This window comes from Poecile atricapillus, chromosome W (genome assembly GCF_030490865.1).
Source record: "Poecile atricapillus isolate bPoeAtr1 chromosome W, bPoeAtr1.hap1, whole genome shotgun sequence".
In the NCBI taxonomy this organism is placed as follows: domain Eukaryota; kingdom Metazoa; phylum Chordata; class Aves; order Passeriformes; family Paridae; genus Poecile; species Poecile atricapillus.
The window spans coordinates 1,994,793-2,010,446 of NC_081288.1; the positions used below are offsets into that span (position 1 = coordinate 1,994,793).

At 49.4% G+C, this 15,654-nt stretch overlaps 1 protein-coding gene across 2 annotated transcripts; it reads right to left on the bottom strand.

The window, feature by feature from the left end:
* Window positions 1-795: 795 nt before the first annotated feature.
* Window positions 796-12,767, bottom strand: LOC131591995 (neuroepithelial cell-transforming gene 1 protein-like). Of its 2 annotated transcripts, none has more exons than XM_058863181.1 (10): window positions 12,561-12,767; window positions 8,416-8,523; window positions 7,685-7,852; window positions 6,950-7,012; window positions 6,477-6,573; window positions 6,293-6,369; window positions 5,092-5,349; window positions 4,693-4,863; window positions 3,796-3,982; window positions 796-2,918 (listed from the first exon to the last, which is right to left on the bottom strand). In XM_058863181.1, the coding sequence occupies exons 1-10, from the start codon at window positions 12,750-12,752 to the stop codon at window positions 2,533-2,535; spliced, it is 1,707 nt and encodes a 568-aa protein (XP_058719164.1). In that variant the 5' UTR covers window positions 12,753-12,767; the 3' UTR covers window positions 796-2,532. The 2 variants fall into 2 exon arrangements, with proteins under 2 accessions (XP_058719164.1, XP_058719165.1); XM_058863182.1 differs by lacking the exon at window positions 796-2,918 and adding an exon at window positions 3,292-3,404.
* Window positions 12,768-15,654: the final 2,887 nt, after the last annotated feature.

Consider the following 15,654-nt stretch of genomic DNA (forward strand, 5'->3'; position numbering starts at 1 on the left):
GTGGGAACTCCCGGGAGGACTCTGCCCCACGGTGATCCCGGCTCCGGGAAACACCGGAGGCGTCGGCTCTGCTCCGGTGCCGGGTGGATCCCGAAGGCAAACACGGAGCCAGGTGCCACATCCATGGGCACATTCCCAATCCCTTCCTGGCACAGGGATGGCACCACAGGCTCCCTCCCCTCTGCCCTTGGGAATTTTATCCCGCTGTAAAATCCCACAGCCGTGGGATGGGGCAGAGGCACGGCTGGGATCCCATGGAATTCCATGGGAGGAATCCAGGGAAGCACGGCTTGTTTAGTCTGGAGAAGGGAGGGCCGAGACGGCTGCACATTCCAGCAGGAGGGACGGAGCAGGGAGAGGAACCGGCACGAGTCGGGGGGAACAAATTAAAGGGAATTAATTCCAAAGGGAATTAGGGAATTTTGGCCGATTTGCCATTGGCTGCAGGATGAGGAGACGAAGATTCAGCCCAGCAGAAAAATCCATGGATTTCCTCTCCCTGTGCTCCAGCAGCTCACTGATGCTTCTTTGGCAGGAGGAGCCGTTCTTCCAGCTTCTCCCTGCTCGGGAAGGGCTGAATTCTCTCCGGACACATCCAGAGGGCAGAGCCCAGCTGGAAATCCTGTCCCAAAACCGAGCTGCTCCTTCCCTGGAGCCGGGACACCCCATCCACGGTCAGCTTTTTGGGAAAACTGGGAGAAACTGGCTGGGTTTATCCCGATACAACAAATCCCTGGGAGTTTCCTCGGGATCAGCCCAGCGGGATCCCCATTCCCAAGGATTTAAGGAGGCAGGTGAGAGGCCATCGGGAATTTAATGGAACTTGGCACTGGAAACTGTACAACATTTACAGAGAACCACACGCTGTGTCCGTGTACACCCTCCGCCATTCCCAAAGTTCCCAGCCGGACACGGCACAGGCAGTGACGATCCCTGGATGTGGAGTCACCGCTCCCAAATCCTGCATTTCGGGATATGGCTCCCCAGTCCTGGATTGCAGGAGACAGGGACTGTGGGATCCCAAATCCTGGATTTCAGGATCTCACTCCCAAATCCTGGACTGCAGGAGACAGGGATTGCAGGATTCCAAATCCTGGATTTCAGGATCTCACTCCCACATCCTGGATTGCAGGTGACAGGGACAGCAGGATCCCACTCCCCAGTCCTGGATTTCAGGATATGGCTTCCCAAATCCCGGATTTCAGGTGTCAGGGACTGCAGGATCCCCAGTCCCAGATTTCAGGGACTGCAGGATCCCCAATCCCGGATTTCAGGGACTGCAGGATCCCCAATCCCACATTTCAGGGACTGCAGGATCCCCAATCCCGGATTTCAGGGACTGCAGGATCCCCAATCCCACATTTCAGGGACACCCCCGTTTGTGCTCAGAGCTGTCACCCTTTGCCTCCCCCTCGGCTCTGCAGCGCCGTTCCCAAGCCGGATCTTTCCCGGGATTTTTCCCGGGATCTTTGGAGCGCTAGAAGATGGCAGTGCTGCCACCCTGAGTGTTTCCAACCACTCCTCCTCCTCCTCCTCCTCCTCTCCTCACACTCCAACACTTCCTCTCCTCTACCTTTCTACCACATGCAAGAACCCCTTGGTCGCCTCCAAGTCCTGCTTCCCGTTGGGAAGCGTTTCATTTCCCAAAAGGCGACAAAAACACGGAATCTACCTTCGCTCCCTGCTACCCCCTCTACTCACTGCTCCCCAAACCCTTTTACAACGTGCCTACCACCTTCCTACACCCTGGAGTAAAGCAGTTCTCTTTCAGTAGTGTCTCCTCCCAGCCCGTGGATTGCTCCGGGGTGATGTCACCCCTCGGAGCACGAAGGATCAAGTACTGGAAAGGAAATGCCAAGTCTGAGCAACAAAAAAAAAAATACAAAAAAAAAAAAAAAAATCCCAACCAATCGAAGAAAACAAACAACAACAACAAAAAAACAAAGCCAAACCCCCAAATCCCAACCCCCAAAGTGGAAATCAAACTAATAAAAAATTAAATAGCTGGCAGGATACAAGAGCGGGACAGAGGAATGTACAAAGGACACACGGAGATCAAAGATTCCAGTAGGTGAACTGAGAACCTGTTGAACCTGGGGTCTGGTTTTTTGGGATTTTTTCTTTTGGAACACGCAGATTTGAAGGAATAACCACACAGCAGAGTGACTTCAGGGTCCTCTAAAGGACTTTCGCAGTGTTCATCAAAACCCCTGGTGCTGCCCAAAATTCCACTTTATTTTCCATCCTTTACCACTGCCGTGGAAAACTTTGGGGAACCCCAATTTGCTCTTCAGCTCTGCCAGGAGGGTTTTGGAAATCCCCTCACGGACTCCAAGAGTAAAACCAGACCCCAGTTCAACAGTAACTGCACACCAGTAGCTGCCATTCCAAGACAAACCCAGGATTTGATCCGCGGAGCGGCTCCGAAGGCGCTCCCAGTACAAAAATGTACACAGAATTATTTATAAATTAACAGTTTTCCCCCAGGGTGGCACCAGGGCTCTTTTTTTTGGTTTTTTGGGTTTTTTTTCCTTACACCAGCGTTTCTTTCCGCTTCCCGCTGAGCTGCTTCTCCCTGGATTTTCTGTGCCCGGATGAGGTTCTGTGGGATCTCATCCCTTTGGCTTCCTCCGAGTCCAGGACGGAGCCGCACTCGGCCGCGCTCTCGTCCAGCTCCATCTGGGATATTCCCGAGCGGCGTTTTTGGGCCGGGACGTTGGGCACGGCGGGGTTGTTCTCCTCCGACTCCTCGCTCAGCTCCGGCAGCTCCTGGAGCTCGGGAATGTTCCTCCGGAACGGGGCGATGGCCGTGCGGATGCAGTTCACCCACTGCTGCTTGTGGAAGACGTCGTTGGCCTGCAGCGTGTGCGACTGGCCCGCCGCCGGATCCTGGAAGCGGACTCGGAAAATGTTTTTGGCTGGAAAAAAAGGGGAAAAGCGGATCAGTTCCGAGCTGATATTCCGTTGGTAGGTTTGAAATCCCAATAAAAGCATTCCCAAATCCAGCAGGGAGATAAAGATGGTTTCTAATCCAAGCCCCAGCCGTGACTTTGCGGCCACCACGGATGAGCCGATCGGATCCGTACTGTAACTTTTCAATTTGGTTTTATTTCTCTTCATTCTGCTGTGTTTCTTTTCCTCTTTTCTTTACTCCTGGATTTCTCAGTCCCCTTTGGGATCCTCCCTCACAGGGAGTCCTGTTTATCTCAGCTCTCTGGGTCTGAAGAAAACTCTAAAGCTCATTAGGATCTTGTTTTTTGTGTTTATTAGGATGATATCACAAAACTTGGCAGGTCTCTCCAGACTTTAATTCACCACAACCTGGCTCGTTTTGGCTCTGATGGCACAAAATGGCCCCAAACCACGTGGATGTCTCATCTTTACATCTGTTTTTACCCTGTTAACTACAGACATGTGTATTATTTTTATATATTAACAAATAAGTTTTCTATATCTACTTACGTAACTAAAACTGTGACTAACTCTTAACCACTCTTTGTGCTTTTAAAAACTGCAGAATCGTGGAGAAGAAGAAGGAAGTAGAGCTAAAAACCACACCTTTTTTCCTCCATCTTTACTCCATGTATTAAACCCTCTAAAATCTTTATTTTTCACTTCAGTGACATGCTAAACATTTTTACAACCTTCTACTTGATTTATTTATAAATCCTGGTTTACTCAGGGATATTTGGAAGCTCTTCTGTCAGTGACAAATAAGATTAATTTTATATTTTTTTTTTTGGAGAATAGGATAAACAGAGAAATGTCTCTCCATTTCTGGATTCCCACACCTACCTTTATCAGAATTCCCAAAAGCTCCTCGGAAGGAGCCTCCCATTTTGACATCTCCATCCTGGAGGTCTTCCAGGAGCAGCTCCTGGACAGGGATGGGCTGGCGGTACACCTGGAACGCCTGGCGCTCGTTCCGGCTCACCGGCCGCGTCAGCACCAGGATTTCTTGGAAGAGGAAGACGTAGAGCTTCTGTGAAAGGGAAAACATCCCAGTGTTGACTCTGGATTCCATGAGGTCACACATCCTGTGGGATTCAAGGTCACCTTATCTGCTGTTTCACCCAGGGTAATTTTCAGAGTCTCCTGAAAGGTCTGGCACGTGCCAGGATTACATCAGCTGCTTTATTATTTTATTGATATAGAATGGGAATGATGATTCCCAGATGCCAGGGATGGGATGATTAGGAGCTGTATCTTTCCTGAGTGCATGGAATGCCAATTAAACAAAACAACAACAACAAACTAAATCAACAAAGCAAAGATTGGAGGTTGAAATGAGGACAAAAGGCAGCAAAGCCTGGAGCGCAGTGGGTGGGAGATAAATCCAGCCCAAAGCCAAACAGGCTTTTTTGCAGGAACCTTTTTGCTTGGAAAAGCCAGGGCTCCTAATGGGGAATGTCAGAGCACCTGGAAGTAAACAGAGGCAGGAAATCCCTGGGGATGGAGAGCACTCCCTGCAGGCACTCTGTGCTAATCATTTCCCAGCTTCCCAAAGCCCATTGTGGAGCTGGCAGCAGGAAACTTTCCCTGACACCCCTAAATGAGGCTGCCAAAAAGGGATTTCCTCTGCTTTTTTATCCAATATCCCAACTATCCCTAAGGGATCCCAGTCCTGCTCAGGGTTTAGAGCAGCTCTGAGGGAAGGTTTGAGGGTTAATTAGTAACAAAGGAGGGACTCACGTGTCCGTTTTTATTCTTCAGCTCCCCGTGGCACAGCAAAGCTTTGCTGCCTTCAATCCTTGGATCCTTCTGCTTCTCATCCAGGTATTCCAGCTTATCAATGTAGTACTGGCACTCGGACTCGCCCTTCTTCAGGTTGATGTCAGAGAGGACTCCTTGGATTATGGATATCTAAAAACCCAAACAAATGATTAACAGGGATTAACTGCTTTTCCCTGAGTGACCTCTGCTTGTTTTCCTTCACAACTCCAAAGGGTGAAATCCTCATGGATTGATCCCTCACTTTCCCTGGGCCCCCTCGAGAAAAACCCCCCTGGGAACTGCTGAGGCTTTAAGGAAGATTTCTGCAGCTCCCAAATCGCATCCAGAGGTGAGAAGGAGCCAACGGGGATTACTCACAGCTTCCTCCAGGATGTGGATATCGGGATGGTCTTTGGGAGTGTGCCTCAGGATCTCCTTGAGGAGCAGGGGGTATTTCACCAGGCGGCTCCGAGGGATGTCCAGGAAGCTCCAAAGGTCCAGCTTGCGGCTGAAGGGAGACTCCAGGCAGCGCTGCAGGAAATCCTGGACTCTCCTGTCCTGCTTCTTCTGATCCAGGAGCGCTTTGGCTGCCAGCTGATTGCTGCAGTAGCCTTTGTAGGCGTGGAGCTGGGGTAACTGCAGGGAACAGAGGAGATTTACCAGTCAGATTCCCTGTGGGAAAAGCAGATGTCACTAACACGGCAAACTCCTCGAGTTCTACAGCCCTCCCTGGGGGATTCCTCACGACAAAAAAGCAAAGGGAGGATCCTGTGAGGAGCTCATGGAGCCCATGAAACTCCCAATGTTTGGATCCTGTGAGGAGCTCACGGAGCCCATGAAGTTCCTAGTGTTTGGATCCTGTGAGGAGCACATGGAGTCCATGAAGCTCCCAATGTTTGGATCCTGTGAGGAGCAGAATGAGCCCATGAAGCTCCCAGTGTTTGGATCCTGTGAGGAGCAGGATGAGCCCATGAAGCTCCCAGTGTCTGGATCCTGTGAGAAGCTCGTGGAGCCCATGAAGCTCCCAATCTTTGGATCCTGTGAGGAGCACACAGAGCCCATGAAGCTCCCAGTGTTTGGATCCTGTGAGGAGCAGGATGAGCCCATGAAGCTCCCAATGTTTGGATCCTGTGAGGAGCAGGATGAGCCCATGAAGCTCCCAATGTTTGGATCCTGTGAAGAGCAGGATGAGCACATCGAGCCCATGAAGCTCCCAGTGTTTGGATTCTGTGAGGAGCTCATGAAGCTCCCAGTGTTTGGATCCTGTGAGGAGATGAGCACAAGGAGCCCATGAAGCCCCCAGTGTTTGAGATTAGCAGGGATAACACTCCTGGAATCACACTAGGACATTGTCCAGGAGACACAGACACTCCAACCCTGAACCAGCAAATCATTCCAAGTCTCTGGGGTGAAATCAGGGCCCGTTCCAGCCAACAGAATCCCATTGTTTTCAGCTTTGCCAGGATTTCCCTTCCAGTCTTGAACTGAGGGTCACAAAAGCCCCAGAGCTTTGCAGCTTCTGCCTTTAAACGTTCTCTAAGCTCAGTTTTAGCCTGGTGATTCCAAGCTCTGCACTCACCCACTTCACAAGGATGGGCCCAATCTGCTCCACTGTCCCATCTGGTTTCGTTGCTTCTCCCAAACTTGCCAGTAAGTCTGGAATTGAAACAGAGAAAGAGGAATTGCAGCAATGGCCCAGGGAGAAACAGGAGAAAGCAGAGAGGTTCAATCCTAGAGAGCACAAACCACCCAGCTGCTCCTACCTTCGTGCAGAGGAATGTAGGAATCCAAGTCCCCAAAAATGTGGGTGAGTTCCTCCTCAGACATGATGGAGAGTTTCAGCATGGGATCGTGGTAGGCCTGAAATGAAATATCTTCAAATGTGCCAAGCCCCAAAGCTGATGATTTCAACTGAGGGGATTTATCAGGTGAAAGAAGTGAAGGCAACAGAAAGATTTGATGCTCAAAGATTCACTTGGTGTGAAGGAGGGAGAACTTAAATGATTTTCCTGTCCCGATTCCCAGCTGGGAGAGGGAGTCCCCAAGCAGCTCTGCACAATCCTTTTATGGCTGGGTTTGGTGCTGGCCCAGTGCTCAAGTCAGAGAATTCAAAGCTGCCTTTCCAGCTGGGGCTTTTGGGGCTGATAAAGCTCCCACGTCGTGTTTGCAGGTGTAAAAAAAACCCCTCATTATTCCCTGGAATGTCATCAATGACTGCAGGAAAAATCCCACTCACCTTTCTGGCCAGCTTCAGGTCTTCAATCAGGTCCTGCTCTCCCCTGGACATTTCATAGATGGCCTGGGAGGAGAGGGATCGAGCATCCCGAGTTATTTGGAATTGTCTGTCACAAAGAGCCTTTCAGCAGCTGTGATGCACAGCCCGCCCCGACCCCTGCAACCCTGAGTAAATCTGCTGTCCCAGCCCTGAGAAATCAGCTCTGCTTCCAGCCCTGCCAAAGCCCTGAGGGCCCCTGCACGAGCCAAATTAAATATTAGAGCCTTTTAAATCGCTGCTTTTCGCCAGGGCAAGGCTGCAAACACAAAACCCCCGAAACCGCAGAGGTCAAACCCCAGGCGGCTTCCGGCGGCTCCCGTGCCGTCTCCAGAAGATTTGTCCAAGAACTCCAGGAAAAAGGCAAGCCAAGGCCCTGCTGCTTGGCTTCCAACCAATTGTCAGGAGTTTTAGGAGAAAGACAGCTGGCTCTGTGAGGAACCTGAGGCTGGGGCAGCTGCAGAGCAGCCAGCGGGGCCGGGGCTGGGATTTCAGCAATGCCGTGGAAAGTTTGGCATCTCCAAAGGGTCGCACTGGGGAGATGAATTCCAGAGTGGAATCCACCTTTTCCCATGGCTGATGCAGACATCAATCTTAGCTTTAGGTACACAGGAAGATGAAGCCTCCCCCACAAAGGTTGTTACTCAAGGGCAGGGATAAAAGGCCTCGTTCCCAGCCCCGTTTTCCATGGCCTGTTACCTCCTGGCGCTTGATTTCTTTGGTGCTCAGGGATTCTTTCGTGTTGGTATCCAACGTTTCAGACCAAAGGACGCTGTTCCTCCTCTTAGGGGGAGTAGGAGCAGCAGATCTGCTGCATGATTTCTGGGCACAGCCGGGGGATTTGCTGTCGCTGCGAAGGGTGAACGACTGCGGGGATTTAAAAGAAAAAAAAGAATAAAAAATATTAAAAACAAAACCTGACAAGCCAACATTTCAGGTTATCAGACTCTTATCCATGCCACTCTTAATCCTTCATCCTCCTGGGTTGTCCAGGGCAGGAAAACACACCCAGACACTTTTCCTCAGAGAAAGGAACTCTTTAATCAAGCTGCTGAGAAAGCCCAGAGCTTGGCAAGGTTTTCTGTGCCTCTCTCCCTGCACTGATCCACTGGGGAGGAAGATGGGAAAGCAAAGCTTGGGTTTATTTGCCAGCCATGAGGAAGTAAATGAAGGAGAATCATTAATTCTTCCTAGGAAGAGGTTAATGAGAAGCCACTTGAACTTTGCCCTGGTGTTTTGCAGGGCTCCTTAAAGCAGCCCTGCTGCTGCAGCACACAAGTGCCAAGGCTCTGGAACCTTTATCAGCTCGTTATCTCCAACAGTTGATTTGATTTAAGCTCACACAGCACTTCAAAATCCCCCTGGGGTGTCTGATCTACCCCATCCAACCAATCCCTCGGCCAAAGCTCCAGGTTTCGCTCTGTTTTTACCTGGATTGTCTGCCCAAAGCGTCGAACCGCCCCATTTCTGACAGGGGAGATCAGGTTTGCCAGGGAGGTGACTCGTGCTAAAGGCCGGACCCGTTTAGTGCTTGGCTCCTGCAAAGCAAGCAAAGAACAAATTGTCCTGGCTGTGCCTCCCTCAGACATTTCTCAGGCAGGTTCCAAAAGCACAAACCCGCTTAAGGAGTGGCAAACTCTGCAAGGAGAGTGTTTGGAATCAGCCATTCGTCTTTCAAGGCTATAAATATTTGTCTGAACTTTAAGGCTGCAATTAAACTGCAGAGGTTTTTTTGCCCAGAGTTAAAAGAGGTGAGAGAACATCAGTGAGACTTCAAAATAGGGCTCCAGCAGGGACTGTTATGCTTTGAACAGAAATAGATTAAAGTGTTCTCTGACACTCTGTGGCAGCTAAAGACGGAGCTGGGATCTGCTTCTCCATTTTCTCATCTTTTCCTCTGGAGCAAGAATGTGTTTTTCCATTTTATTTTGGAGAGCAGAGCAGCAGCGGGGGCCCAGCACGGCCATTAACAACCAGAGGCTGAACATTCCTGTGAGGGACACGAAGCTGAAATCCCTCAGTTTGCAAAGTTTCCTCCTCCACCCTCTGCAACCACTGTCATTTTTCTTACACTTTGTTTAGATTTGAAAGCCGGAGCTTCTGCTTTTCCCCACCGCTAATCCCTGCCGGGAGCTCAAGTCTGTCCCGACCCAAACGCTGCCAAGAAAGAGGAAACGCCCCTGGAAAGCTCCTGCTGCTTCGCTTTTCAAAGTTCTGTTGGCAACTCAACGTGTTTGACATCAAAAATATTGTGTGGTGAGGGCTGGGCAGGAAAGGTGTGCACAGGGGGAAGCTGGGAAGAGATGGGCTCCTAGTTAAGGCTTGGAAAAGGCTGCAGGATTGTCCTGGTGCTCCCAAACATCTGGCACAAGCTTGGGCGTGACTCATCCTCATGGGACTGCTCAGCACGAAGCTCCCATCAGGACAGGGAAGCAGCCTCAGTTTGGGTTCAGCTCAGCTAAAAGTGGTTAATTATTGCTGAATTCCTGCTCTTTGGAAAGGCAGAGCTTGTGGAGGCTGCTGAGGATGAGCCCTGCGCCGTTTCCATCCAAAGCCTTCACTCACAAGTGACGAATGCTGAAAACAAAACTGAAAAAAACCAGGGGAACAAGAACAGAGCTGGACTGCAGTCATGAAGACTGAAGGAACATAAAAACCGTGTGTGTGTGTGTGTGTAAGATCTGATTTCAGCAACCCGACCCCAGCAGCGGCCCTGCCCACACGTGGTGTTGGGCAACAGAGGAGGAGGAGGAGGAGAAGAAGGAGGAGGAGGAGGAGGTGAGCTCACCCTGAGTTCAGCCTTCAAACTTCCAGGGGGGGAACATGAAAAGAAACAATTTATGAGCCGTGCAGGAAGAAAATGAGCTCTTGGCACAGCACAAAGCTGGGCTAGAAATGTTTGGGGAATGGCAGAGTTAGGAGGGCACCATAAAAACGGGGAAAAGCTGCAAAAGTGTCCTCGATCACAGGATGCTCAGCTGGGTTCATGTGGGACACCGGGAACTCCAAGGGGGAACTCCAAGGGGGGGACACCGGGAACTCCCCCACTGAGCTCAAGACAGGGACAATCAGGAAAAGGTTGGAAAGTCAGGCCAGGCTCAAAGACAACAAGGAAGGTTTAATTTATTGCAGATGTTTCTGACTGGAAGGGAGGTATTTACTTTTAGAAAATCGCCTGTCAGTGCAGGAGGGTAAAGAAAGGGATGTGGGCCAAGAGAAGCTTACGAAAGCGCAGGACTGAAGATGCAGACACAAAGCCACCCACGGCTCTGGCAAGGCCAGGGATAAAAATAGCCTGGAAAAGCAAAATGTGACGCTGAAAATGAAAAGCAGGAAAGCTCTCAAGCCGTGGGGAGGCTCCAGCAGGTCACTGGAGAAGGGTCAGAGCTGCAGCTTTGCAGAGATCCAGTGACAGGGAGCGCAGGGCTGTGGGGGAATGTGGGAATGTGGGAATGCCTTCCCAGCACATCTGTGCCCGGCTGAAGTGACACGTGCACGTGCCCAAGGGCTGGCAGCAGGAATTCCTGAATTCAGCTTAGCTAAAGGCCCTTTTTCCTCTCTTTAAGGAGAACAACAACAACAAAAAAAGAAATCAAATCCCACTTTTGTGTCTGAGCGCTCCTCAGACACGGCTCGACTGCCAAAAAAACCCCAAAGCCCAGCTGGTTGTTCCCTCTCCTCTCCAGGAGCGTTTGATGAGGAGCAGGGAGGAGGAAAAGCAAATCGCCCTTGGCTGAGCTCTGTGTTTGAGCCCGGGGTCACGGACTCCCGGCCCAGCCCGGCATAAGCCGAGACTCCGGGTGCTTCATACTGCGGATAACTCGGGCTCAGGAGGGGTTTTTTTTTAGCTCTGTACTTTGCAAACAATGATTCTCCTGTCTCCACGCCGTCTTCCTTACAGGAACCGGATTACAACAAAGTCTGGGAGGTTTTTGTAACGATCCAGGGGTGTTACAGCACTCAGAAATAATTAAAACCCCAGCGGGGTCAACAGTTCCATCAGGAATTATTATTTTCCCAGAAGGCTCTTTATTAAAAGTGAATTAATACATCACGAGCACAGCCACTAAAGCGAATTTTCACACTCCTAGAATTCCTCCAAGTGCTTCTAAGTGCAGGTTAACTCATGAAAAGATTGCACCTTGCTGGAAAGAAAACCAGGCTCTACTTTTGAGCGAGGTTTTTTTTTTTTTTTTTTCCCAGCAGCACGCCCACAACCTTTCCCCTGTGCTGGGTAATAATTAGTGGTTTTTACAAGGATCCCTTGCTGGAGTGCAATTCCTACGTGCCACACACAATTCCACACAAACACGGTGACCAATGGCAAAACCACGCACGGCAAGAACTTCCCCTACAGAGCCAATTCAGCAAAAATAGGATTTTAGTCAGCAGCCTGAATAATTCCTGCCAGAAATCACCAACCTCTGTGTAAGAGTCACACGAAAGGGGCTTGCTGAGCCTCAGGCTCAAACTTCCAGACCTTTCCCAAATCCCACAGCCCATTCCCGACCAAGGGACACCCGCTGATAACTCGGGCGATTCAGAATTCGAGGTGATTTTTTGCCCCTCCCAGAGCTCTGTTTTTTGTTATTTCTCCCCTAACATCTGGTTTCCCTTTTGCACAATGACATTGCCCAAGTTTGGCTGTTGCAAATCCGGCATTTGCTGAGCTCGGTGACTCGGCTCTGAGCCCTCAAACCCCAGCAATGTCTGGAGACGCCTTTTTTTTTTTAAACTTTTTTTTTTTTTCTCCATCTCATCTCACTAATCTGAGCAATAAACCCAGCCCAAGGGCCCTACCTGGCTGCTGAACTTTTGCTCCTGTCGCAGCAGGAGGCTTGGGAACACCTACCAGGAGCTCAATTATTGCCATCTGCATAACAACACGCGATAAAAATAACAATACTTCAATCCAACAAACCGGCCCTCAAAAACCCAACAAAACACCACCATGACGGGTTTTTCTTCGGTTTAAGCAGCAAACAAGCGCCTAATTAGGAAAAATCCTGTCAGTTGGAAGAGCGTTAAGAGATACAGTGGATTTTTTAATGGGAAGAGGCGATTTTTAAATGAAAACAGGCGAATTTTTAATGAAAAACCACTTGGGGAGAGCGGGGTCAGGTGAGGCACCGAAACTGGTTTTGGTTCATTTTTTGGGGGGGTATGACCTCAGATATAGATATGGAATGTGTACATGTGTACATAAAACACATATATGTGTGTATAAAATATATATATATGTACATATATGTGTCTTAAACATATATACAGTTATTAAAATTGCTGGGTGAGGCGCTGAGATCGGTCCTGGCTGCCTAGTCCCACTCTTTTGGGGCAATGAACTTAAATATATTGCGCATATATGTGTATATATAGATATGTACATAAAATACATGTGTATATATAGAAAGAGGGTTTTTTAACTCGCCGGTTACCCCGCGCCCTGCCCGGCTCGCCACCTCCCCTCAGACACGGAGAGCGGGAAGCTGAGGGGGCTCCCCCTCTCCCCACGCTCCCCTCAAATAAATCCCATTTTTAATTAATAAATCCCTTCTCCAGCCGCTCTCCCGCTCACCTCCTGCTCCCTGAAGTGCTGGTTCTGCGCGTCGATGACCCGGATAGTCCTTTTGATGGGCAGCAGCCCACCGAGCTCGTCGTGCGCCACCATGGCCGCAGCTCCCCACCGACCTTCACTCAACCGCCGCTCATCGCGCTCTGCGCCCGGCGCGCGCCGCACCCGCCACCTCACCGCAGGGGGCGGGGCCATCGAGAGAAGCCACGCCCACAAAGCGAGACCACGCCCCCTTTTACAGCCAAGCCACGCCCCCTTCGGCGCGCGGGGCACTCGGGAGCCTCCCGGAGCTCCAAATTCCTCCAAAACTCTCCCCAAAAAATCCCCCCAAAACCTTTCCCAAAAAATCCTTCCCGCGCCTCTGCTCATTGCTGGGAGTGCTGGGAGAGGCTGAGGGAGCTGGGGCTGTGCGGTCTGCGGAGGGGACACGGCTGAGGGTTCATCCATGGGGATTGGGAAGCTCCAAAGGATGGAGCCAGATTCCCAGAGGAACGGGCAGATCCCAGGAACTGCCCCTGGATTTGGGGCACAATTTGTGCCCTGGGCAGTGCCCAGCCCTGAGAGGGGCTGGAATCTCCTCCTTGGGACATTCCAGAGGCACCTGGACATTCCCTGTGCTGGAGCAGGGAGTGGAACCCACTGTGGTCCTTCCCAACCTCTCCCATCCTGGAATTTTCTGGAAAAGCGACACCTCCAAGAGACTCCGCTGCAGGGAGAGCAAAGGGTCCATCCCATCCCACAAATCCAAGCTTAAATTTGGGTTTTTCCTCCATTTTTCGCGTTTTTTTCCTGGCGCTCGCGGCCTCCTCCTAACGGCGGCTCCTCTTTCCAACGCTGGAGTATAAAACCTTCATCACCGCTTTTTTTTTTTATTATTTATTCAAAAAATAATAATAATTCTTGTCTAGACCTGCGCTTTAAATCTGTTCTGAGCTTTAAAGTTGTGCTGGGGCTTGGCTGAGCCTCTCCCAGGGGAGCCTGTCCCGACAGGCCTGGCTGGAACTCTTGGATTTGCTGTTTGTTTGTTCAAATCCTTTTTTTATTCCTGGCACTGCTGCAAATCTCTGCCAAAAAAAATCTTTCTTGTGCTGGTAAAAATAAAACTCGAGTTGTTTTGGCTGCCTACCTGTGCTGAGAAAGCTTTGAGGAGTGAAATTTGGGCTGGGTTCCAGTAGGGGGTTTGAAAAAAGATAAAATCCTGCTGTCTCCTCCGCTGGATTTTGAATTTTTTTGGCTTTTTTTGGTTGTCTCAGTAAATTTAACCCATTTAATTTCTGCCATGTAAGGCCAGGACACGGAGGATTCTCAGAAATTCGGGATACACCGAGTTTCCGCTTGCTGAAAGGACAGACTGTGACTCTTCCAGACACAAAAATGCTCTCCTGGATTACTAAAATCCGCTTTTTTTAACACCAAAGCGACTCCGGGGAGGAGCAGACAAAAAAAAATCGGATTCTAAAACTGATATTAAATTTTTCGATCCTAAAACTGATACTAAAAAAAAAAATTATTTTGATTTTTGATTCTAAAAAAAGATCTTTTTTTTTGGTTTTTTTTAAAGAATCAAAAATCAAAACAAATTTTTTAGGATCAAATTTTTCAGATCAAATTTTTTAGGATCAAGTTTCTTAGGATCAATTTTTTTAGTATCAAATTTCTTAGGATCAATTTTTTTAGTATCAAATTTTTTAGGATCAAATTTTTCAGATCAAATTTTTCGGATCAAATTTTTCAGGATCAAATTTTTTAGGATCAAATTTTTTGGATCAAATTTTTTGGATCAAATTTTTTAGGATCAAATTTTTCAGATCAAATGTTTTAGGATCAATTTTTTTAGGATCAAATTTTTTAGTATCAAAGTTTTTAGGATCAAATTTTTTAGTATCAATTTTTTTAGGATCAAATTTTTTCGGATCAAATTTTTCGGATCAAATTTCTTAGGATCAAATTTTTTCGGATCAAATTTTTTAGGATCAATTTTTTTAGGATCAAATTTTTTAGTATCAAGCCAATTTCTGTTCAAGGTCTAAGCCTTTGTTAAACTTGACCTAAAGATCCAGGAGCTCGATTCTTTCCAGGGAGATGGAAAAAGTCCAACTGAAAACAGGGATGAGCAGAGGCAGAGTCACACCAAGGTGACACCCAAAATATTTCTGGGCGGGTTGTCCCGTGTCCCAAAGATGGTTTGGTGACGTGAGGTGTCCTCGGGACTGGCTGGTGACACCTCGGGAGGTGAGGAATTCCTGGTGATGAAGGCTCAGGTGAGGAAATGTTCCTGCCTGAGGGGACAGGGATGGCTCTGGGCCAGGATCGGTGTGTCCTGGGAAATTCCTGTTCCTGGGAGAAAGGGATGGACCAGTTTGGAATGGCAGCTGGATCTGGACGGGTCATCAACAGCATTTTGGGGTAAAATCCATCCTGAGTGGTGGAAAGAAGCACCATAAACCATCCCAAGGGATGGAGATGAGCACCATAAAACATCCCAAGGGATGGAGATGAATGCCATAAACCCATCCTGAGTGATGGATGTGAGCCCCATAAATCCATCCCAGGGGATGGAGACAAGCCCCATAAACCCCTCCCAAGTGGTGGAGATGATCACCATAAATCCATCCTGAGTGGTGGACGTGACCACCACGAATCCATCTTGCATAATGGAGATGATGACCACAAACCCATCCCAGGGGATGGAGATGAGAACCATATAAACCCCTCCCAAGGGGTGGAGATCTTCACCACAAACCCCTCCCAAGGGGTGGAGATGATGACCACAAACCCACCCCAAGGGGTGGAGATCTTCACCACAAACCCATCCCAAAGGATGGAGATGAGCACCATCAATCCATCCCAAAGGATGGAGATCTTCACCACAAACCCATCCCAAAGGATGGAGTTGATGACCACAAACCCATCCCAAGGGGTGGAGATGATGACCACAAACCCATCCCAAGGGATGAAGATGACCACAAACCCCTCCCAAGGGATGGAGATGAACTCCCAGGGAAGGCCATAATCCCGGAGAAGCCAGCAGCCAGCCAGGCTGGAACATGCCCAAGGACAGATCCAAGAACCCTTTCCCGGGATCGCGTCCCCGGGA

What these genes read in the sequence shown, in the direction of transcription:
- LOC131591995 (XM_058863181.1), bottom strand. Translation starts at nt 12,752, where the DNA reads ATGGCCCCGCCCCCTGCGGTGAGGTGGCGGGTGCGGCGCGCGCCGGGC. An exon ending in ACCTGAAGCTGGCCAGAAAG is followed by an intron (nt 6,574 to 6,949) that starts GTGAGTGGGATT and finishes ATTTCATTTCAG; the next exon opens with GCCTACCACGATCCCATGCT. An exon ending in TCCACATCCTGGAGGAAGCT is followed by an intron (nt 4,864 to 5,091) that starts GTGAGTAATCCC and finishes TTGGGTTTTTAG; the next exon opens with ATATCCATAATCCAAGGAGT.